This window comes from Carcharhinus amblyrhynchos, chromosome 15, assembly GCF_965287045.1.
Source record: "Carcharhinus amblyrhynchos chromosome 15, sCarAmb.v2.hapA, whole genome shotgun sequence".
Lineage (NCBI taxonomy): Eukaryota > Metazoa > Chordata > Chondrichthyes > Carcharhiniformes > Carcharhinidae > Carcharhinus > Carcharhinus amblyrhynchos.
In genome coordinates, this window is record NC_137338.1 from 76,438,189 (window position 1) to 76,463,725 (window position 25,537).

A 25,537-nucleotide genomic window follows, 5' to 3' on the forward strand; every position below is an offset into this window, starting at 1 on the left:
GTGGTGATTACTTCAGGTGGCGAAGCTATCCTTCAAAAGTTAAAATTTAAACATTTATTTCCAGGACACAAGTAAGGCTTACATTAACACTGCAGTGAGGTTACTGTGAAAATCCCCAAGTCGCCACACTCCGGTGCCTGTTTGGGTCAATGCATCTAACCACGTCTTTCAGACTGAGGGGAAACAGGAGGAGGAAACCCACAGACACGGGGAAAGCATGCAAGTTCACAGACAGTGACCTCAACCAGGAATCGAACACGGGGTCCTTGGCGTGGAGAGGCAACTGTGCTAACCCCAGGGGAATTTTACAGGAACTTCATTGCAGTGTTAATGTAAGCCAAATTTGTAACACTAATAAATAAACTTTAACGATGGAACCTGCTGCAGGGTGTAGGAAGTAAACCTCTGACATAGCCTGTTGAAGCATCTGTGAAGTTGGTTCTCAAGTAACACACTGGTTGGGATTTTAGTCCCCAGTGAAACATTGAGCTTGTAAACCAAGTACAAAGGGAGTCAATTAGCTATATCCTAAATTTTTATACTAAAAATATCTGTGAAGTGAAAACCTCATGAGCTCCTCAGTTTCTTCAATGTAAACCAATAAGCTATACAGGTAGATAAACTTTCAATTCGTTGACGTTTGCTGGACGTTTTGGAGTGAGAGTAATTGATTTTAATCCCCGCCTGTATTTTTTTTGCTGACCAGAAAAGTAAAGCTTTTATTAGTCACAAGTAAGGCTTACATTAACAATGCAATGAAGTTACTGTGAAATTCCCCAAGTTGCCGCAGTCTGGTGCCTTTTCGGGTCAATGCACCTAACCAGCAAGTCTTTTAGAATGAGAGAGGAAACCAGAGCACCTGAGGAAATCCACGCGGACACATGGAGAACGTGCAAACTCCACACAGACGGTGATCCAAACCAGGAATCGAACCTGCGTCTCTGGCACTGAGGTAGCAGAGCTAACTACAATGCTGCCCACACTGCCAGAAGTAAAATGTTAGGGCAATGGGAGTGCTTCTATCGGCATCTTGGCACTGTGGTTAGCGCTGCTGCCGCACAGTGCTAGGGACCCAGGTTCGATTCCCACCTTGGGTCACTGTCTGTGTGGAGTTTACATATCTTCTCCATGTCTGTGTGGATTTCCTCTGGGTGCTCCGGTTTCCTCCCACAGTCCAAAGATGTGTGGGTTGGATGATAAATTGCCCCTTCGTGTCAGGGGGACGAGCTAAGGTAAATGCATAGGATTGTGGGGATAGGGCCTGAGTGGGATTGTGGTTGGTGCAGCCTTGATGGACTGAATGGCCACCTCCTGTACTGTAGGATTCTATGACCTGCCTCTCCCTAACCAGATTACCAAACTGTCATTCATATGCTTCAGAGATTTCAAACCCAACCTTGTGGAATTTGTCTTTAATTGGACTTGTTTGTTTCAGTCTCCTTTTGCACACTCAGCTAAATTCCACACGAGGAAGAGGATGTTCACTTTTCAGACATTTGGTATTTTTGGACCTAGGGGAAACTCACGCCCATGTTTGCAAATCTATGGTTCAGTGAGTTACGGTTGTTCCTCTTTCCAGAAGCCTGCAAAACAAAGCTTGAATAATCAAAGTTCCTGGGGTTCTGTTTATAACAATGAAGTTACAGTATTTGTGTGTGGGTGCAAAGTTAAACTTTCTTGGCGATGTTTAGTCTTTTATGTGCTTGGATTCCATTATCAAAGTGTACAAGGGCCTGGAATTCTTTTGCTTCCCCATTTTCTCTTCGGTTGTTGATTCTTGTGGGAAAGTTCCATAGTTTTGCTCCAGGTCTAATTCTGTCACCATTTAAAAATCCAATGTTCAGGGTGGAGCTCTGTGCAATAGCACAGAATGGTAGAATGTATATTGACTTGATCTTGGTGAAGGTGCTGACTTCAGCTGTATTCTGAGATGTTACTAAACCATTGTCATGTTTCTCTCCTATACCCTGTGCAGTCAGTTCAGAATATGATTGGCAGTCCCTCGCTATGCTTGTTGAGTGGGAAGTTTGATCCAGTGACAGCGAAGGAGCAATGATATATGTCCGAGTCAGGGTGGCATGCAACTTGGTTGTCTTTGTCCTATTAGCTGTTGAAGGCCATGGGTGCTACAGTGCAACCCTTGTTGAGTTACTGCTGTGTATGTTGCATAATACAAATTACAGTAATGATAAGCTGGTGACTGGGGTCTGATCGAGTGGACCGCTTCCTCTGACTGATATGTTCTCATTGCTTTGCTCCTATCCATCTGACTGGGTTTCCTCTTGCTGTCAGTTTGTTCATGGGGCAGTTTAGATTCAGTGTTGTTACTTCTCCTCTTGCTTCCCCCTGAGACTGAGTTAAATTTTGAGACCAGCCCAGCAATTACTGGGCTTGTTCATGTGTGAGGCATAAACATTTAACCAAGCTCCTAGTCGTATCGTTTTTCCTGTTTCTTGATAGTCATTTCATAAGTTCCAAATTTGCTGCTGCTATGGCATTTCAACTGCTTAATAGCAGCTCGTAAAATTAAAACCATTTACTTTGTCTTTCCTCCCTATTGGTAAATAAATGTCAAGCTATACTTTAGTTGTGGAGTTGAAATCAAAGAATAAATAACAGGACAGTATAGCACAGGAACAGTTACTTCGGCCCTTCAAGCCTGTGCTAATCATGTTGTCATACCTCGACCAACTGCCCATATCTCTCTCTTCCTTCTTTGTTCATGTGTCTATCCAGATAAGTCTTAAATGTCACTAATATGTCTGCCTCAACCACTCACTTGGCAGTGCATTCCAGGCCCCCACCACTCTTTTGAAAAAAGAAACCTCCCCCGCATATCTCCACTGAACCTTCCCCTCTTACCTTGACCTTGTGCCCCCTTGTGGCCAGTGCTTCTGGTGGCGCTGCTGAGTTGCTGATCCTTTGGTTGGCTGGCAGCTCTTAGGAGTGGCCACCCATCCATAAGAGGGATTATCACTCAGACAGCAGTCACTGACAAGATATAGCCTTTTCTCTTGTATTAGCAGGCCCCTCACCACAATAACTAACTCCAGCCTTCAGTATTAGTGGGGCGAAGAGCAGGCCAAAAGAATCTCAAACTTGTTTTTTATTTTCAGGCTTTAAGGGTACTGGTTGATAGCTTGATAGTGGAGAGTGGACAGACATCTCCATTTGGACCTTGCATTCAGTTACAGACAAAGCCCATCCCCTTTATCTTTATGTGCATGTTAACAGTGGTCATACTGAGGAAATGCCAGCGTTGGACCGGGGTGGGCTCAGTAAGAAGTCTTACAACACCAGGTTAAAGTCCAACAGGCAGGGGATCATGAGCTTTTGGAGCATTGCTCCTCCGTCAGGTGAGTGGAGAGTTGGGTTCACAAGCATGGCATATATAGACGGATACACAATTGCAAGATAATGGTTGAAATGCGAGTCTTTAGAGGTACAGCCAGTGTGAGTGGAGAGAGGGATAATCACAGCTTGAAGAGCTGTGATTGTCTCAAACCAGGACAGTTGTAAGATTTTGCAAGCCCACGTGCCTCCGGGTAAGAGTTCTCCAAGGCGGCCTTCAAGACACACAGCATTCAGAATGACCGAGCAGAAACTGATAGCTAAGTTCCGCACGCGTGAGGACGACCTCAACCAGGATCTTGGCTTTATGTCACACGACGTGTAACCCCCACAATTTGGCCTGAGTTTGCAAAATCCTACTAATTGTCCTGGCTTAAGACAATTCACACCCCTTTAACCTGTCATTATCCCTCTCTCCACTTGCACAGTCTGTACCTGTAAAGACTCGCATTCCAACCATTATCTTGCCATTGTGTCTCAGTTTCTATGCCGTGTTTGTGAACCCACCTGTCCACTCACCTGATAAAGGAGCAGTGCTCCAAAAGCTTGTGATTCCAAATAAATCTGTTGGGCTTTAACCAGGTGGTGTGAGACTTCTTACTGTGTTAAGTGATGATCAACATCTGTTTCTCTTGCGTTTTTTCATTTGAAGAAGAACATCAATGTAGCTTTAATGGTGTGCAAATAAAGTCTTTGTGGGATATTTTGAGTAGCTTCTAATTGGTGATTTGTTAGTTCAGACAACGGGACAGCAGCTATTTTAAATGGGCTCCCTTTGGGGCGGCATGATAGCACAGTGGTTAGCACTGCTGCCTCTCAGCGCCAAGGACCTGGGTTCAACTCCAGCCTTGGGTGACTGTCTGTGTGGAGTTGGCACGTTCTCCCCATGTCTGCTTGGTTTCCTTCCGGTGCTGTGGTTTCCTCCCACAGTTTGAAAATGTACTCATTAGGTTGATTGACCATGTTAAATTGACCCTTAGTGTCAGGGGGAATGGTAGGGTAAATATGTGGGGGTATAGCCAGGGAGGGATTGTTGTTGATGGAGGCTCAATGGGCCAAATGGCCTACTTCTGCACTGTAGGGATTCTGTTCCTTTCCGTATATTCCCCTGTGTTGATCCCAGCCTTTTATCTGATGTTGGAATTGTAAATTAACAATGATTCTGTAAGGAGGTTAAGGCACAGATTTCGTGGTCGAAATTTGTGGGGGTGACCCTTGGGCACATTTCAGAATTCCTAGCGAAGGAAAACTGTTGTGAACCTTTATGGTCACGGCATTTCCTGAACCTCAAACAGTTTTGGTGGTGAAATCCAGTCTTAAGATACCTTGATTTTGAGTGTGCTTTTGTTGTCTGCCCCTCTGTCAGGTGTTGACTTGCTGAGAGTTAAGTGCGTGGGAACACAATACCCTCTGGCACCAAACCCAAGTGGCCATTGTACATGAATCTTGACCTTGAGGAGTGGTGGCATAGCTCAGTGGTAGAGCGTGTGCTTGGCAGCATGAGGGCCAGGGTTTGAATCCCGGTGTCCCCACCCCAATTTGTTCACTAGATTGATCCTAGAAATGAGGGGTTTGTTGTCTGAAGAGAGATTGAACAGTTTAGACCTGTACTCTGTGGCAGTTAGAAGTATGAGGGGAGATCAAACAGGTATTCAAGGTGATAAAAGATATGGATAAAGTAGATGTGGAGCGGATGCTTCCGCTGGTGGGGCATCCTAGGACAAGAGGTCATTGCCTTCAGATAAAGGGTAGCAAATTTAAAGCAGAGTTGAAAAACTACTTCTCCCAAAGGGTTGTGAATCTGGAATGCTGGAACAATGAGTAAATTTAAGGAGGAGTTAGATTTTTAATTGGTAATGGGTTGAAAGGTTGTGGGGAGGAGGCAGGAAAATGGGGATGAGAAGCATATCATCCATGATCAAATGCGGAGCAGACTCAATGGGCTGCATGGTGTAATTCTGCTCCTGGATCTTACGAATTTATGAACTTGATGTGGAGTGTTGGCAGATTACTGTTGGTTCTAAACAGGGCCCTGTGATATTCTGTTTTTGATGTAAATACACAAAAATGAGAGAGGAGCCCGAATCCAGTAAGTGTTTATAAGATTAGAACATTAGCAGTTTAGCTTATTTGTTTCTTTTACTCAATGAATGTATGAAGAAAAATTAAAGTAATGCCCTTATCTTTCCTTTCCTAGAACAATTCGTGTGTGGATTAAGAGAGACAGTGGTCAGTACTGGCCAAGCGTTTACCACTCAATGGCATGTAAGTGCATTTTGCATGTAAAGGAGAATGCATCTGGAAATACTCGGTCTGTGGACTAATCACCATTAAATTAGAACGAAAGAAACAAGTTCAAAATCCTATTTGTGACAGATCCTAATATCAAAATTGAATTATAACCTTGGCTGTAAAGTGTTTTATAAACAGCTGGAGCTGTTCCACCCTGACTAACTTTTCAACCCCTGGTGAAGTGCTGAGATAAGTTAATACACCTGTGACTGTCAAAATCTCTAGAATAACTTGGGCAGCACAGTGGTTAGCACTGCTGCCTCACAGCTCCAGGGACCTGAGTTCGATTCCTGGCTTGGGTCACTGTCTGTGTAGAGTTTGCACATTCTCCCCATGTCTGCATGGGTTTCCTCCAGGTGCTCCGGTTTCTTCCCACAGTCTGAAAGATGTGCTGGTTAGGTACGTTGACCCGAACAGGCTCCGGAGTGTGGCGATTAGGAGAATTTCATAGTAACTTCATTGCAATAAATAAATATTAACTTTAAAACTTTGATTTGTCAAAAGTCTGAACTAGCCGCATTAAGCTGTACTATTTTATGATCATGACGGTTGCCTGATATTAAAAGCAAGTTCACAGCCATCACTTGTGTGGGCTTCTTGGTGCACGTTTCTGAGAGAATTACACTGTTAAAATGTAGGCATCGCTACCTACCCAATGCTTGCCACCATTTCTTGAGCAAGAAAACACTTGACCTCTGTCAATCAGTTTCTTGTATTGTTCGCTGGAAAACATCTTAAGAGTGGCTTAGATTTCCTTGAGCTCCATTTTGTCCTTCCTCTACTCCAGTTCTTGTAGGTTCGTTTCCTTCATAAGAAACACCACTTCCTTTTGTAACCTTGCCAATATATCCCTAGCTTCTGGCCACCTGACTTCTACTCCTGGAGGAGGATCAGTGCCCATTGACTGTTAATACGTTCTTGGTTTCATAGCTGCCAACAACTCTTTAAAAATCATAATCACTTGCAGATCTTAAACCCCACAAGCCCATCATACCAGTGTCTACTTTTTGAAACAGCTATCCAATTAGCCCCTCTTCCCTTTCACCCCTCTTCCATCCTACTATCAATCCACCAGTGCCTCTTTTCTCCTCATAGCTTCTTGACCATGTTGTAGAATAGAATCCTCTGGAGATTAAAGTACAAATTAATGGGCAACTGTTAACCTGTGTATATACTGTGAGGAAGTCATCTGGTTGCGTTGAAAAAGATGTCGGAATTGCTGACTGTGTGACCTCCTGGAGACAGAGAATTATCAGATGTACCATGTTACTGTTGGATACAATGTGGTACAGTAGCCGAGAAGCTGAATAATTTATTTCCCCTTGGTATCCCTGAGGTGTCTAATCATGGTCAGTAACTTATTTCCAAAAATGAGTACTTCACAGCGAGGTGCCATGATGGATTAAGTCTTTAGTATTTCTCGATATTTGGCTGTTGTCTGCTTGTTGCTCCCTCTTTGTACTGGCAGGATTGAGCACTCTTTATTTGTGTCCTGAATTCTAAATCAAAAGGAAATTAAAGCAAGTGATCTGTCTTTGCCGGCAGTGTAGCCTGAACATGAAATATGATATTGTTAACCAATCAAACATATTCCAGGGTTCCTTCAGTGTGGTCTTCCAGACACCAGATTGAGTGTTGCATTGAAGCCTTAAAGTTTAGTCTCAGGTTAGTTCATTTCTATTCTTTTTAGCGATTTTGTTTTTGGTGTAATTAAGTTTTCTCATGAGGGTAGCCATGCACTGCTCGAGTGCCCTTTGCAGTGGGTAGTATGCAAGTTCAGGATCGTGAATTTTTGATTCAACTTCCCACCTTCTGATTATGTTGGGGAGGTAATCTAGTGCAGAGTAAAGACATGGCATAGATTGTGAAGAAAATCTAGGGTTCTTGGTGGCATAGTGGTTAGCACTACTGCCTCACAGCACCAGGGATCTGGGTTTGCTTCCTGGCTTGGGTCACTGCCTGTGTCATTTGCACATTCTCCCCATGTCTGTGTGGGTTTGCTCCGGGTCCCTCCGACAGCCCAAAGATGTGCTGGTTAGATGAATTGGCCATGCCAAATTCTCCCTCAGTGCACCCGAACAGGTGCCGGAGTGTGGCGACTCGGTGATTTTCACAGTAACTTCATTGCAGTGTTAATGTAAGACTACTTGTGACTGATAAATGAACTTTTACTTTAATGCTATCTAGTGACATGCAGAGCAATGGGCATGTGAATGATTTTGGGTGAACACAAGAGTCTCTTGCTTTTAATTTCATCCATTTTTAAGTAATACGCTGATATGCCAAGGAGTGCTGCTTGGATGAAGTAATGGACTGAGACAAATCACCACCTTCATGGAAGCAGGAAAAAAGGAACTTGTGGCCCAGTGCAGGATAAAAGTTTCTCCACTGGTTTCTTAGACCATAAAACATCGGAGCAGAAGTGGATCATTTGGCCCATTGAACCTGATCAGCCACCATTCAATATGATCATGACTGATCTGGTATGATGATCCTCAGCTCCATTTTCCTGCCTTGTCCCTTAACCCATGATTCCCTTCCTGATGAAACAGAATCCCTACAGTGCAGAAGGAGGCCATTCAGCCCATCGGGTCTGTACCAATCACAATCAATAATCTTGGGTACTGGTTCAAATACTTGTACAGGTAACCTTCACGTTGTAATACTCATGTTGAAGCTCAGGTTGCACATGTAACTTGGTACTTGGCCAGGTTTGGGATTTTTAACTTACAGATTTTACAGTGTGGTTGAGGTGGTTAGAAAGCTGGTTAGTCGACAGGCAGCAAAGAGTTGGAAAACATGAGTAGTTTTCCAATTGGCAGGCAGTGATTCGTGGGGTACTACAGGGCTCTGCTAGTACCCCAACTTTTCACATTAATGATGTAAAAGAGGGAACTGAATGTATTATCTACAAAGTTGGATGGAAGGGTGAGCTGTGAGGAGGATGAAGAGACGCAGCTCACAAGTTGCACCAATGATATCCCTAGCTACTCGGCTTACCAACAACCCTTGCTACTCAGCTTACCTATAACCCTCAATTCTATCAAGTCCCACGTACTCATCCAGAAGTCTCTTGAAAGACCCTATCGAATTTGCCTCCACCACCACCAACAGCAACTGATTTCCACTGACCCACTACCCTCTGAGTGAAAAACTTGCCCTTGATATTTCCTCTGTACCTACTCCCCAGCACTTTAAACCTGTGTCCTCTCGTAGCAACCATTTCAGCCCTGGGAAAAAGCCTCTTGAGAATTCACCCGATCTATACCTCTCAACATCTTATACACTTCTATCAGGTCACTTCTCATCGTTCGTCTCTCTCAGGAGAAAAGACCGAGCTTCCTCAACCGATCCTCATAAGACATGCCACCCAATCTAGGCAACATCCTTGTAAATCTCCTCTGCACCCTTTCAATAGCTTCCACATCCCTCCTGTAATGATGTGACCAGAACTGAGCATAGTACTCCAAGAGAGGTCTGACTAGAGTCTTATAAAGCTGCAGCGTTATCTCCCGACTTCTAAACTCAATCCCTCGATTGATGAAGGGCAGTATACCATACGCCTTCTTAACCACATCCTCTACCTGCGAGGCCGATTTAAGAGTCCTATGGACCCGTACCCCAAGGTCCTTCTGATACTCTATAGTGCTCAGAGTCTTACCCTTGATATTATACTCCCATTTGACCTGCCAAAATGGACCACTACACATTTATCTGGGTTGAAGTCCATCTGCCACTTCTCCGCCCAGCCTTGCATCCTATCTATGTCACACTGCAACTTCTGACATCTCTCCAAACTGTCCACAACACCACCAACCTTTGTGTCGTCAGCAAACTTACCTACCCATCCCTCCCCTTCCTCATCCTGGTCATTAATGAAAATTACGAACATTGTATGTTGGCCTTCATGGTGAGAGGATTTGGGCACAGAAATAAGGATGTTTTACTGCAATTTTATAGGACATTGGTGAGGCCATACCTGGAGTATCGTTTGCTGTTTTGGTGTCCTTATCAGAAGAAGACTTCCTTTCTATATTAAGATTAAATAAGATTTGATAAACATGTTCTCAGTGTGTTTAGGCCATGTTTGATACTGTGAGCCCCTTGTAAGAAATCCATTAAATCCATACATAGGGGAATGATAGTTTTTTTTTACTGAAATAGCGAATGTTCAGAGGATGGTTGAAAAAATGGTTTTGCAGATTTTAAGGGAAAACTTGGCTGGAGTATTATAAGTAGTTTTGGTGTCCTTATGAAGGATGTCCTTGCTATAGACGGAGTATAGCGAAGGTTTACCAGGCTGACTCCTAGGGTGGCAGGTCTGTCCTATGAGGAGAGACCATGTCAGTTAGGATTATATTTACTGAAGCTTAGAAGAGCAAGAGGTGATCTCATAGAAACTTATAAAATTCTAACAGGGTTAGATGGGGTAAATTCAGAAAGAATGTTCCTGATGGTGGTGGAGTCCAGAATTAGGGGTCATAGTTTGAGGGTAAGGGGTCAACCTTTTAGGACTAAGGTGAGGAAAAATTTCTTCAACCACAGTGATAAATCCTTGGAATTTTCTACAACAGCAAGTAATTGAGGCCAAAATATTGTGTGATTTCATGAAGCAATTAATTATAGTTCTAGGGACTAAAGGGATGTGGGGAGGAGAGGGGATGTGATCTGGGTATTGAATTTAAACTCCATTTATTAGTCACAGGCTTATATTAACACTGCAATGAAGTTAGTGAAATTCCCCTAATTGCCACACTTCGATGCCTGTTCAGGTCAATGCATCTAACCAGCACATCTTTTGGACTTTGGGAGGAACCTGGAGCACCTGGAAGAAACCCACACAGACACAGGGGGAACGCGTAGACAGTCTCCCGAGGCAGGAATTGATTCCGGGTCCCTGGTGCTGTGAAGTAACAGTGCTAACCACTGTGCCGCCCGAGACATGGAGAACATGTAGACTCAGCACAGACAGTGACCCTGGTGCTGTGAGGCAGGAGTGGTAACCACTGCGCCACCATGACAATATGGTAATGATCAGCCATGATAATAATGAATGGCATTGTGCCAAAGAGCTATTGGAAGAGCTTTCCGCTTAGTCCCACTTAAATCTTTGTCCATAGCACTGTAGATTCCTCCTTTTAAAATAGTCATCCAACTCCTTTTTACAATTGAATCTGCTTACACCTTTTAGACAATGCATAACTCACGATTTTTTTCAAATCTCCTCATTTTTTCTTTGAGTTTTTTTTTGGTCAGTGTTTACTGAGCACTGTAATCGATAAATATTGGAATGCCCTTAGTACCCCAGCATCTGAAGCTGTGGAATGACAATCCTGCTGCTTCAAGTTCATTAGTCGCAAGGCTTACATAAACACTGCAATGAAGTTGGTGTGAAAACTCCCCTAGTCGCCACACTCTGGCGCCTGTTCAGGTCAATGCACCTGACCAGCACATCTTTCAGACTGTGGGAGGAAACCGGAGCACCCAGAGGAAACCCACATCGACACGGGGCGAAAGTGCAGACTCCACACAGACAGTGACCCAAGCCAGGAATCGAACCCAGGTCCCTGATGCGAAAAGGCAGCAGTGCTGCCCACCATGCCGTTCTTTACAGCCATTTGACGAATGCATGGTGGCGCAGTGGTTAGCACTGCTGGTTAGGTGCACTGACCTGAACAGCACCGGACTGCGGCGACTAGGGGAATTTCAGAGTAGCTTGACTGCAGTGTTAATGTAAACCTTGTGACTAATAAACTTTAAGCAGCAGGGCTGTCGTTCCATAGCTTCAGATAGTGGGGTTATAAGGGCATTCCAATATTTGTCTACTACAATGCTCAGTAAATATTGACCAAAAAAAAACCAAAGGAAAAATGAGCATCCAGGGAGACTGGGATTTTTCTTGTGCAAATGTTGCTGCTTCTAATTTCTGTTGCGTTGTCTCCACTCCCTTTGCCAGAACTGTGAGTGTGTGTGTTTTGGTCAAGAATGGAACTGAGCCCAGTGGATGAACCCCTTTGAGCAGGCCATGGACACTTGCTGCTCAGGCGAAGAATGGCTGGTTGGGTCAGGTGCTGTTATTGTCCAGAACAATCTCCTAAACAGGAATAACCAGCCTGAGGATAGAATGCATGAACAGAAGAAGTTCACAAAGAATTCACGGGGGGAAATGTGCGTGCCATGTCTCCAACTTTTTGTCCTTCTCATGAAATGCTGAATCAGGAAAGCAACGTTAAATTAGGTGTTATTATTACATAGAAACCCTACAGCGCAGTAGGAGGCCATTCAGCCCGTCATGTTGTACCCACAAAAATCCCACATGTGCCTTATCCCCACAACCCCACACATTTATCCCTCTGACCTGCACATCCCAGGACACTAAGGGGAGAGAGAGAAAGACAGCGAGATAGAAAGAGAGAGAGGCACAGAAATAGAGAGAGGCAGAGAAAGTGGGGAAAAATTTAGCATGGCCAATCAACCTAACCCGCACATCTTTGGAGTGTGGAAAGACATCAGAGCACCTGGGGGAAACCCACGCAGACACAGGGAGAATGTGCCAACTCCACACACACAGTGATCCAAGTCGGGAATCGAACCCAGGTCCTTGGAGCCTGTGGGGCAGCAGTGCTAACCACTGTTCCACTATGTTAGGAGCTCTGACAGAGAGTCATTCAGACTCAACATTAGCTCTTAACTTTTTGAGTCATCCAGACTCAACCTTCTCTCCACAGATGCTGTCAGACCTGCTGAGATTTTCCAACTCTTCCTGTTTTTGTTTCAGATTCCAGCATCTGCAGCCTTTTGCTTTTATCCATATCAGGTGTGTCTTTGTGTGCAGAGGAAAATATGATTCATAACTTGTCTGATTTGTCAGCTGAGTTTCGCAGTGTGGTTCCCAAGTATGAGTATGGTCTACAGTCAGTGAGTTGTGAAGGAAAAAGAAGGGAGGAGAATGAGAAGAAAATAATTGTGTGAAATACTCTGCTTCTATACTGAACTGAAAAGGCAGTATTAATTTTCTTCTCACAGTAGAAACTTGTTTTATGAAATTGGGAAACATTGGTAGCACGGTGGCACAGTGGTTAGCTGCCTCACAGCGCCAGGCACCCGGGTTCGATTCCTGGCTTGGGTTACTCTCTGTGTGGAGTCTGCAAATTCTCCCTGTGCCTGCATGGGTTTCCTCCCACAGTCCAAAGCTGAGAGGCTTAGGTTAATTGGCCATGCCAAATTTCTCCTGAGTTTCAGGGGGGATTAGCAGCATAAATAGAGGTTTTCAGGGGTAGAGCCTGGGAGAGACTGTCGTTGGTGCAGGCTCGATGAGCCAAATGGCCGCCTCCTGCACTGCAGGCATTCTCTGATATATTCAGTGAAGTTCATGCACGGAGCATCACTGACCTGTTTCCCACGACTGGTGTGTCAGTCGATGAAGAAAGCAATGATCTCTGCTATCTTTACTGAGTGTAAATGTTTGTGCAGTGAGCCCCCACAGATGACAATTGATTTTTATTACGGCTGACTGGGGCTTTGCAGCAACTGAAATTTGTACAATTGCTATAGCTCACCTCTAAAAGTATGAGACTGATGTTTCCAAGCGGCTGCAGCAACAGTCCAGAGTAAAATTTGTCTATTTTGTGCTAACCTTTTGGTGTTGCCCTTCCGCCACCGATTGCTTATAGCAGCCGTGCAGTCCAAAACAAATGTGTTGGGTGAAATCCAAGGTTCAGATTTCCTGCAAGAGGTGTCAGTTTAAGGAATAGCTTACTCTGCTCTTTAGAAGTTTCAGGTAGGCTCAGAAGAATAGCTCTTTTTAAAGGCTCAAGTTTCTATTTAGCCAAATCTCTATTAGCACGGTGGCACAGTGGTTAGCACTACTGCCTCACAGCGCTAGGGACCTGGGTTCAATTCCTGGCCTGGGTCACTGTCTGTGTGGAGTCTGCACGTCCTCCCCGTGTCTGCCTGGATTTCCTCCAGATGCTCCGGTTTCATTCTGTTTATCCAGAAGAGGTTCTAGGTGCTCACCGCTGTTTCTATGTCCCAAACAATAAAGGTTATTGATGCATCTTCACTTCCACTACAGTTAGATTTGTATTTCGATTATGTAACTTCCTGTGTTACATTTACCCAACTCTTAATTTGGCCTTAGGTGCAGCAACCACTTCTGAGCTTTTCAGTCTCGGGCCAGAGATTGTAGATAGAGGCATTCCTGTACTTGTAGACTTAATGGACTTGCATTACAACATGCTTGAAATGTCTTTGTGGGTGGAGGCATGTGATCAATTTACAACATGGTTTGTGGCAGGGTTTGGGGATACTTGTCACAAGTGTTTAAAATACAGGAGTTTACAGCTAAGTGAGAGTGAGAAATCAATTAACTGTTTGCTGCAGCTAATGTGTCACATAATTATGCATGTTCTAGAGTCAGAGGTTTACAGCATAGAAACATTCCTTCGGCCTCACTTGTCCGTGCCACTCTTTTTTTGAACCCCTAAGCTAATCCCAATTGCCCGTATTTGGCCCCTATCCCTCTATAACCATCATACCAATGTAACTGTCTAAGTGCCTTTTAAAAGACAAAATTGTACCTGCCTCTATTTTTCCCTCTGGCAGCTTATTCCAGACACTCATCACCGTCTGTGTGAAAAAATTGCTCCTCTGGGCTATTTGTATCTCTCCCCTCTCACCTTAAACCTATGCCGTCTAGTTTTAGAATCCCCTACCTTTGAGAAAAGATATTGACTATCTAGCTGATCTATGCCACTCATTATCTTATTGATCTCTTTAAGATCACCTCTCAGCCTCCGACACTACAGGGGAAAATGTCCCAGTTGATCCGACCTCTCTTTATAACTCAAGAAGACAAACTGCTTGCCAACTGTTTAACATGACCATTGCACTATCCAATTTTATTTCAAGTCAAACATCGGAAAAAGAAATCTGTAGAATTTTTACTGGATGTTATGGAACAGTGCTGTATTGAAAAGTGGGCAAGCTTAAAGTATGAATTAACGCAGTGATTTTTGACATGTTCAAAATATTCATGTCAGCCTATCCATCATTACAGTGAACATTTTCCTTTACAGCTTCATGTTCATGCATGTCCTTCAACCCAGAAACAAGGAGGCTTTCAGTAGGACTGGACAATGGTACAGTCTCCGTGAGTACCTGACTATAGAGGTCATTCTTGTAAATGGCTGTCAACAAGTGTCTCATCTATCTTTGGTGTTTCTAGCATCTTTTTAAGTATCTCCATCCTTGTTCACTTCATCCCCAAGAAGAAATACTCTTGGGCAACAGCCAGCTCTTGGGGTGAGAGTTGGAGTTGTTACAGACAAAATCAAGAATAATAGAAGCATTCCTGTTCTCAGTGCGCTGTCCTTTCCCAACTTAGTATTTATTGATGAATATTGTCACTGCATCACTGCCATTTGGCAGCACAGGAGGGTGGTTGAAGAAGGATACTTGGAGTGGTTTGAACTGAAATCTGCTTTTCCTTGCTGCGATACTGGCATGCTTTTACCCCTTGGCATAACCAAGGAAGGTATTGTGCAGTGGCATTCACAAACCGTTTTGGCTAAGGGTTTTGAGGGTTCCCCATTGGGTAGGAAAATCTAAGATTTAATAATGCTGTGATGTATTCCCAGCAAGTCTATGTTTTGTCTTCATTCTAAAAGGAAGTTTAAAACACGTTTTGCTGCATAGCTTTTCAAGGTGGTTACACAACTGATATACCTGAAGAATGCAGGTGTCTGCATTTGGAGGCCCACAGGGAAGAAAATACCTTATGGGTCACAATAGGTTGTTTCAAGTACTAGTGCCAAGGTTAGTCTGACAGCTGCCAAAACTTCCCCGTTATGCTTCATAACAGAAGAAATCCACAGTATTGTTGGACGCCTGACCATGGGCAACAGTAACAAGTTACTGAAGCATTTCACAATATTTTTAGAAGTTGGAGCAGGAGAGGATGCTTTTTTGGGGAAATGGACCCACAACCAAAAACAGTGACAAAGTCCTGCATGACGAGGAGTTGTAGCTATAAGACAGAGACTCAGGGTTCTCATGTTGCCAGCAAGAGACTGGGTATGTGGAAGGATTCCAGGGCAAGAAAGCACTCTTGTGTGAGGCAAACCAAGAATAAGATGCACTGGCATTCTTATTTCAATAACAATTATAGGCAAATATTGGAATTTTTGGAAGCAACTTGGATGCGGGGCTAAAGCCCATCTGAGGAGGGAAGCTTATGCAACAGAAATTTGGACACATTTGTGCAGAAACCTCTCTCATTGTGCTGCCTGATGAAGCACTGAGTCGATTACGGAGAATAGAGACTTGAAGCTTTTGAAGATAAATGTAGTGAACAGCTGAGGTGCTAGAGGAGTAAGAGAGTGGCTGAAGTGCTGTGAAGGATAGAAAATGGATGTCAGTGTTGGATTGAGTAGATCAGTGTATTTAGAACCATCAAGGAACAATGCAATCTCTGCAGTATTAATATTCACTTGTGAAATTGGGGGTGGAGATGATGCTTTAGTGCAAATGTCACTGGCCTGTCATCCAGAGGCCCAGGCTAATACTCCAGGGGCACAGGTTCAAATCCCACAAAGGCAACTGGTGAATTAGATCTGTTAATAAATCTGGAATTGAAAACTAGTCTCTAACGGTGGCCATGGATCTGTCATCGATCAATTGTTGCAAAAACTCACCTCGTCCTTTTCTAGAGAAAGAAATCTGCCATCCTTGCGTGGTCTGGCCCGCATGTGACTCCAGACCCACAGCAATGTGATGGACTCTTAACATCCCTCTGCAATGGCCTAACAAGCCACTTGGTTCATAGGAAAATAGGGATAGGTAACAAATGCTAGCTAGCCTTGCCAGTGTTGTTCACATCCCACAAAAGAATAAACAGGAGTTTTAAAAGATCCAGTATGTGGAAGCATTGGAGAGTGTAGCAGGATGCTGTCTGGTTTGGAGGGTAGGTCTTATGAGCAAAGGTTGAGGGAGCTGGGACTTTTCTTTGGAGCAGAGGAGGATGAGGGGCAACTTAATAGAGGTTTCTAAGATGAGGAGGGGGATAGATAGAATGGACGTGCAGAGACTATTTCCTCAGGTGGATGTAGCTGTTACTAGGGGGCATAGCTATAAGGGTCGTGGTGGGAGATATAGGAGGGATGTCCAAAGTAGATTCTTCACTCAGAAAGTGGTTGGGGTGTGGAATACACTGCCTGCTGTGATAGTGGAGTTGGACACTTTAGGAACTTTTAAGCGGTTATTGGATAAGCACATGGACCATACCAGAACGATAGGGAGTGGGATAGCTTGATCTTGGGATTGGGCATAGCTTGGCACAACATTGAGGGCTGAAGGGCCTGTACTGTGCTGTACTATGTCTACGTAGTATATGTTTCATCAAATTTGATACGACTACCTGAACGAACATTTAGGTAAGAAGAGCTGATCCTCGGGTGTCTTGGATAAACAAGATTGGCTCTCCAGTGCTAAGTGATTGTTAAATGATTGCCTTGTCTAGATTCTAAAGCTATTTATTTTAAGCCATAGCTGCGTCTTTGGCATTAATCCAGCAGACTGTAGAAATTGAATGTTTTCAGTAACAATTTTTTCTAGACTGGTTGACCCTTTATAGAATTAATAGTTGTGGCTGGAGGCTTTGGTATGCATCAAAGGCCAAGCACTGCATTATGGGAGCACATCTGCACCGTTCCATCAGCCACATGGAAATCTTTAAAGGGAGACAGATGTCAGCGGATAATCTGTCATGCATGTTATATATGCACCTAGAATTTACATTGGAAGTTTATTTTGGGTTGAGTTTGTTTGCTTTGGAACTTGTTAAGGGCTAGACATGAATTCACTGGTGTGGCACTATTGAATCAATTAATTATTTTCTCAAATAAAATTTTACATTCGGGAGCAGGGTTGAGAGTCAGTCATCATCTTAAGTAACAAAATTGGGAAAATTGATTTGGAGAGGTGATGTTGCAATGACAGTGGTTGTTGCAGCCCCCCTTACTGCCTTTTATCTCCGCTGCTTGTAAGACTACAGTCTTACGCTGAGCGCAGAAAATTTGCCAAAACAGTCCACTTGTTATCGGTACCCACTTCAATCAGAAAAAGTGAATAACCAAATCCAGGGAAAGTTAATTGTTAGTGACTTGCAGTACCGCCAGTTATACTGTCCCACTTTATGGCAGATAGCTGCCTATAACAGCTCGATAGTGTTAACCTATTGCAGTTACTGTAGCATCAATTATAAAGACACTTCTGAAAGAATCTAGGGAAAAGATGGCAAAGCCATGATTACAAATTTAATACGCTTTGTTAAAAAGATGTGGTGCCACAAGGGAGATGGAACATGTCGATAAACTCGAACAGCTGACTTAACATCAGTAGTGGGGAAAAAAATGGAATTCAAGAAAATAGAAAAACATCTCTATCCAAAAAAAAAGAATTATCCACTTGGATTTTAAAAGTGGATGTTTTCCTTGGTTGATCACTTTGAATTCTTTCAAGAGGTAATGGAGAAGATAGACAAAGGTGACGTACTAAATGTGGAGGTATCTAGATTTCCAAAAAACTTTCAAGTGCACAACAGCAATGAAAAAGGTCAGAACATGAAGAGTCAGGGGACCATTGGCAGAATGGACAGCTGGCATGCTGCAAGACAAAGGAGTACAGCAGATGATCGATCTCGACGAGGATCAGTGCTGGGAAGACTCAACGCAACTTGTAACTTTGCAGATGACACCAAATAGGGGGCATCATCAACACCAGAGAATTGAAGCAAGTTGCAAGAATAGCTATATAACTAACATATTAGTTTTAGCATAAATGTGAAGTATGTCATTTTGGTAAGAAAAGCAATGATTTCATAGAATCCTACAGTGCAAGAGGAGGCCATTCAGCTTCTCGAGTCTGCACTGACAACAATCCCACCCAGGCCCTGGCACCATGGATTTACCCTAGTTAGTTCCCCTGATGGTAAGGGACAATTTAGCATGGCCAATCCACCTAGCCTGCACATCTTTAAGAGTGTGGGAGGAAACCGGAGTACCTGGAGGAAATGCATGCAGACATGGGGCAAACGTGCAAACTCCACACAGACAGTGATCCAAGCTGGGAATCGAACTCTGGTCCTTGGCGCTGTGAGGCAGTAGTCCTTGCCACTGTGCCGCCCACAAGCCACATGAGGTTCCATCATTCTGTTCCAAGTTTTACTTCCTCCAATCAAGTTTGATCGTCTCCTCAGCACCTCGCCGAGAAGATGGCTCTCGACAGGGCCAATCTCAGGACCTCACTCAACCATCCAATCAGTCGAAAGAGCAGGGATTTGATCAATTTATGACCCACACTAAGTGGGAATAAGTAATCTAAATAGAATAAAGAAGCAAAGGGATCTTGGAATACAATACACAAATTACTAAAAATTTGATTTATTATTGTCACATGTATTAGTATACAGTAAGAAGTATTGTTTCTTGCCTGCTAGGCATATTGTTCATAGAGAAGGAAAGGGGAGAGTGCAAAAACCATAGAAAACTTACGGTGCAGAAGGAGGCCATTCGACCCACCGAGTCTGCACTGACAACAATCCCACCCAGAATGTCACGTTACAGTCGTAGCTAAGGTGTAGAGAAAGATCATCTTAGTGCTGTACATGAATAAGGTCATAAAATCAAATCAAACACGGGGTCTAAGTCTGGGGAACAGAATTAAAAACCAGGGAAGTTATACTTAATCTCATTGAACCTTGGATTAGACCACAATTGGAGTACTGTGTGCATTTCTGGTCATACTATACAGGTGTTATAAAGGAAACGAGAATGTGCAAAAAGAAATTCCAAAATAATTGAGGCTATGGCTACCATGAAAGGGTGGAATGGCTAGCTCTCGTTCTGTGTTCAGAGGATGTTTCCACATGTGGTGCATGGGAAAACTAGAGGCCGTCAAGATAAAATATTCACTAGGCAATCAAGTAAGGAATTCAGAAGAAATGTTGTTAATCCACAGAGTGGTGAGAATGTGGATCTTCAACAGACCCTGATGGTTCCAGGGCATGATTCCTGGTGGTTGCCAGCACAGAAGGGGGCCATCTGGCCCATCAAGTCCATGCTGGTCAACAAAGATCTGACTGCACTAATACCATTTTGCAGCACTTGGCCCTTTGTCCTGAAGGTTAAGGCAGCACAAATGGATATTAAATTCTTCATAAATGTTACAAAAGTTTCTGCCTCGACCACTGTTTCAGGCAGTGAGTTCCAGACTTCCACCTCCCTCTGGGTGAAAAAGTTTCTCTTCCAATCCCCCCTTTGCTTTCTACTTCTCAGCTTAAATCTATGCCCACTAACCCTTCTAATGGAAAAAGAGCCTTTCTAATCACCCTATCTATGCCCCTCATAACCTTATACACCTCTATTAGGTTCCTGCTCAGCCATCACTCCTCCAAGGAAAACAGCCCCAGTCTATTCAGTCTTTCCACACATCTCAGACCCTCCAGCCAGGTAGCATCCTGGTAAATCTCCTCTGCATCCTTTCCAGTGCAATCACATTCTTCCTATAATGTGACCACAACTGCATGCAGTGCTCCAGTTGTGGCCCTACCAGTGTGTTTTATATAGATCCAGCATGACCACCTTCGCCATGCCTCGGCTAATGAAGACAAGTATCCCATGTAACCTCTTAACCACTGTATCTCCCTGCCTTGCCATCTTGAGGATCTGTGGATATGTCTTCCCAAGGTGCTTCTGATCTTCAGTAATTTCCACTTCCTACCGTTCATGGTGTAATCCTTTACCTTATTAGCCTTTCCCTAGTGGATTACCTCAACATTGCCAGGTTGAATTCCATTTGCCGCTGAGCCAGTCCATGTATATCCACCTGCAGTCTGTGGCTCTCTCTCTGCTATTTCCCATCCTATCAATTTTTGTGTTATTCATGAACTTTGTGATCAGACCCCTGAAGTGAAAGTTCAAATAATTAATGTATACCACAACTATTAAGGCCCCCAGCACTGAGCTCTGTGGAACTGGGAACAGACTTCCAGTCACAGAAATATCCTTCCACCATCACCCTCTGCTTCCTGCCTCTCAGCCAATTTTGGATCCAGTGTGGGACTTCATCAAAAATCTTGCAAAAGTCCATATAGACCATATTAAATGCATTACGTTCAGCAACACTCCTGGTTGCTGCCTCCAAAAAAAAATTGATTAACTTGGTCAAACGTGGCCTTCCCTTATATCCATGCTGACTATCCCTGATTAACCCATGTTTACCCAAGTGCAGATAGATGCTTTCCCTCTGAATTCTTTCTCGTAACTTGCCCACCCCCGAGGTTAGACTGACTGGCCTCATTTCCTGGTCTAACCCTACCTTCCTTTATGTAATTTATATGTATTATCAAAGTATGTGAAAATTGTTTCTTGCGTGCTATAGAGAGTATATCGTTCGTAGAGAAGGAAATGAGAGAGTGCAGAGTGTAGTGCTATAGTCACAGCTAGGGTGTAGAGAAAGATCAATTTAATTCAAGGTAGGTCCATTCAAAGTCTGACAGCAGCAGGGAAGGAGCTGTTCTTGAGTCAGTTGGTACGTGACCTCAGACTTTTAATCTTTTTCTCAATGGAAGAAGGTAGAAGGGAGAATGTCTGGGTTGTTTGTGGTCCTTGATAATGCTGGCCGCTTTGCTGAGGCAGCGGGAAGAAGAGACAGAGTTAATGGATGGGAGGCAGGTTTGTGTGATGGATTGGGCTACATTGACAACCTTTTGTAGTTTTATTTAACTAGTAACTAATGGATTTACTGGTCCCTTCAGCTTGTCCCACGCAGTGACGATCTCCCCAATACTTCCCACCCCACCTTAGGCTGCATAATGTTAGCAGTCCTCTGGCACCTCGTGTGGCCAGAGAGATTTGAAAATTGAAATTAGAACATTGAAAATTACTGTGTCAATCTCAACAAAACTAACACATTTATCTGCAGGTTTATGAGGAGAGGCTGAATAAACTAGGCTTGTACTCGTTAGAGTTTAGAAGAATGAGGGGAGATCTCATTGAGACGTATAAGATGATGAATGGGATGGATAGGATAGAGGTGGAGAGACTCTTCCCGCTCAGAAAGGACAGTAGGACTAGGGGGCACAGCCTCAAGATAAAGGGGAGGCGGTTTAGAACAGAGTTGAGGAGGAACTTCTTCACTCAAAGGGTGGTGAATCTCTGGAATTCTCTGCCCGTTGAAGTGGTGGAGGCTGCCTCGCTAAATATTTTTAAGAAGCAGGTTGATGGGTTCTTGATAAGAGAGGGGATTAAGGGTTATGGGGAGAGGGCGGGAAAGTGGAACTGAGCCACGACAGATCAGCCATGATCTTATTGAATGGCGGGGCAGGCTCGAAGGGCTAGATGGCCTACTCCTGCTCCTATTTCTTATGTTCTTATGAATCTGTTCTGAACAGAATTATCCAGAGATCCTTTGTCTCACAGCTTCATATGACCAATTGTTTGTTACACCGATAGATGCGTATCATGGGAAAATAATGTTTGCACAAAGCTGCTAGCTATACATATGGGAACTGACCTGTAAAAAGAACTTCTGATGCTGAAGTTTCTTAAAATTTTAAATGAGCCAAAGCAGTGCTGCTGCTTTAATTTAAATGTATATATGAAAATGACCTGAAAAAAGGTTGCAACTTAAATGTTATGTCTTTTGTCAGGAGTTTATTTTGTCGGAGGACTACAACAAAATGACTTCTGCAAAGAGCTACCTGGGTAAGGAACTTCTTGATTTTTTTTCTCAATTGAGAGGGAGGAAAAGAGCACACACACTGAAGAGCTAGGTGTTTTATCCATTGCCAAGGGCAGGAAACTGCTACTTTAACCATTGATAGGGTTTTCACGATTTCACAGCATTGCTCAGAGTCGTTGACTTGGAGGGAATCTCTGAGTGCAAGATTTTGTGTTATGGGCTAACCAAATGCATTAGGTATTGTCTCATTATAATGAGATTGAAAACAATGGGTTGATGCCATGTTGCAGAAGTCATGGAGTCCTCTTCTACCAATTGGGGGTGTTTCCAGCCTGCATACTTGTGTATAAAAAATGATGGACAGTGAAAGATTTACTGGTCCATTCAGCCTGTCCTACACAGTGACAATTTCCCCGATACAGATACTTACTACCCCACCTTATGCTGCACAATCGCTCATAGGAGAAACATGACAACCCAGTTAAAAACCTAGGCCAATTGTGGAGGTGTGGGGTGGTCAGCCAAGCTTTTGGCAAAATGCCTCAGTGATCAAATCTTAAGACCACTCTGGCCATGGCTAACGTTGTTCACGAGGCAGGTTTTCACGATGTGATCTTCATCCCAACCAGAAACAGGTCCAACTTTTGGCTGAAGGTATTCAGTGAGTCAGAGACTGCACACTATGGCAAGCTTGTTCCACAAATCTACTATTTTCTGGCAAAGAGACCAATTCCTCACATCAAACGTAGTTGTAGCCTTGACATGGCTTGAGATTGTGATCCCAAACCCATTTAGTTGAAATCAACTGTCTACATTGAAATACCTTCATTGTTTTTTAAACCCTGTTCAAATCACCCCTAAACCTGTGCTTCTCTAAAGTTTGAACCAGCTATTTGAGCCTACTCTCGGCAACTAAGTTTTTTAGCTGACTCTTAAAGCCATGGCCTGATGTTAAAAATAGAACTGATGAAGTACTACATCTCTATTTTCAACATTAATAGAACCATAGAATCCTACAGTGCAGAAGGGGATCATTGGACCCATTGAGTCTGTGCTGCCTTGGCCCTATCCCTGTAACACCAAGCAATTTATCCTAACTCGTCCCCCGTCACTAAGGGACAATTTACCCTGGCCAATCCGCCTAACCAGCATGTCTTTGGACTGTGGGAGGAAGCTGGAGCACCCAGAGGAAACCCACGCAGACACTGGGAAAATGTGCAGACTCCACACAGACAGTGACCCAAGCTGGGAATCGAACCCAATTCACTGAGTCTGAATTGTGCTGACTATATTGTTGGTTGTTTCAATGATTAAAAATTACTCCTGGGAGATTGGTCATTGCTTCCAATACCAAAGTATGTGAGCCTTGGGCCTTCCCGATTTCACACTGAGCAGCTGGTGAATGTGCAGCACCAAATGTGTCACTGCATTGGCAAAGCCAATACCTACATCTTGGTGTAGCAGAAATGTAACCTGTGTTTGCTTTTTTGATTTCCTATTTCTGCCGAGTTTCCGTCTATGCGATTACCAGTTCGTGTGAAAGGTCACTTGTGATCCTACAATCTAAGAGTGGGGTTGTGGTGGCAGGAAAACATATTTTTTAATGTCTAAGCAGTGAGCAGAATTACATATAAAGGAGGCCATTCAGCCCATCGGAGTTGCACCGACAACAATCTCACCCAGGCCCCATCCCCTGTTAATCCCCCTGACACTAAGAGCCAATTTAGCGTAGCCAATCCACCTAACCCCCACATCTTTGGATTGTGGGAGGGAACCCACACAGACAAGGGAAGAATGTGCAGACTCAGCACAGACAGCGACCCGAGGCGGAATTGAACCCAGGTCGCTGGTGCTGTGATGCATTACTGAGTAATGCTCAATACATTAGTGAGCAAATCCTCTGCAAGTGGATACAAGAACACATGAAATAGCAGCAGCAGCACTCGACCATTTGGCCTGCCGAGCCTATTCCATCATTGAATATGATCGTGGACTGATTCTGGGCTTCAACTCAATTCTCCCTCTTCTCATATCCCTTATGTCTATCTCAGTGTGAAATATATTCAATAATAGTGCATCCACAACTCTTGGGGGCAGACAATTCCAAAGACTTGCCGCTCTGAGTCAAGTAATTTGATTAAAGCACATGGGAGCGCGGTTTCCAACTGGAAAAAGTTCCAGGAGCAAAGTCCACGTTAGCACAAACTTGCAGCTTTTCCATTCTTGATACGGTAAGAGTCTGACAACACCAGGTTAAAGTCCAACAGTTTATTTGATAGCACAAGCTTTCAGAGCGCTGTTCTTCATCAAGTGATCAGCAATACTTTGAAAGCTCGTGCTACAAATAAACCTGTTTGACTTGAACTTGGTGTTGTGAGATTTCTTACTGCGGTTATCTCAGTCCACCGCTGGCATGTCCACTCCATTCTTCATGTTCAGTGACAGTGGCAAAGCACGTTTTTTGGGTATATTGTGTTTGTGCTCTCTCGTCCAGCTTGAAAGAGAGTAACTGCACGCCTGTAAGCTGTTATCATGCATAACTTTGTAATTTCTGTTGGGTGGGCTGAGATTTCAGTCTTGTGCAGGGAAATTAATGAGACTTGGAAGAGAGATTTGTGTTCAACAGTAGAAGTGGCAATTAGTATATTTTGTGCCTATCTATTTTTCCCTGCCATTTGAAACTGGGGCAGTGATGTTGAACTAGTGCATTCAGTTTTAACTGTTCCCATGAATGTAGCAATGTCAAGAGTAAGCAGGCTACTGAGAAGCTTGGAAAGCTCTGATTTATGGGATGGTGCCTCTACTATTTGCCACTTTTATATATTTTGCTCTATGTTAATGTGAAATTCATGAGCTTTAGAGAACCAACATGATTTGTTCCCTTTTTTTTCAGCTCATCAGAACCGAGTGACAATGGTCCTATTTATCTTGGAGATGGAATGGGTGCTGAGCACAGGGCAGGACAAAAGCTTTACTTGGCATTGCTCAGAGAGTGGCCGAAGATTAGGTAGCCACAGAACTTCCGCTTGGGCCTCGTGTCTACAGTATCCTGAACATAACAGTTAACGTGCTGTCTTATATAGAGTGTAACTTCTGGCATTTAAATTAAAGCACTTAAGACTGCTTTACACATGTTTTGTTTTCCATAACCACT

General features: G+C 43.6%; 1 protein-coding gene across 2 annotated transcripts in view; it reads left to right on the forward strand.

Annotated features, from left to right (window-relative positions):
• Positions 1-25,537, forward strand: part of wdfy2 (WD repeat and FYVE domain containing 2) — a 64,172-nt gene that overhangs the window by 13,113 nt on the left and 25,522 nt on the right. Inside the window, exons 1-5 of one of the 2 annotated variants that reach the window (XM_080204269.1) lie at positions 5,549-5,616; positions 7,240-7,308; positions 14,721-14,794; positions 22,352-22,406; positions 25,277-25,427. In XM_080204269.1, coding sequence (XP_080060395.1) covers positions 14,735-14,794; positions 22,352-22,406; positions 25,277-25,427 — 266 coding nt within the window. In that variant the 5' untranslated portion in view covers positions 5,549-5,616; positions 7,240-7,308; positions 14,721-14,734. Of the gene's footprint in view, positions 1-5,548; positions 5,617-7,239; positions 7,309-14,720; positions 14,795-22,351; positions 22,407-25,276; positions 25,428-25,537 lie in introns of those variants that run through there. The other variant, XM_080204268.1, reaches the window with a different exon arrangement.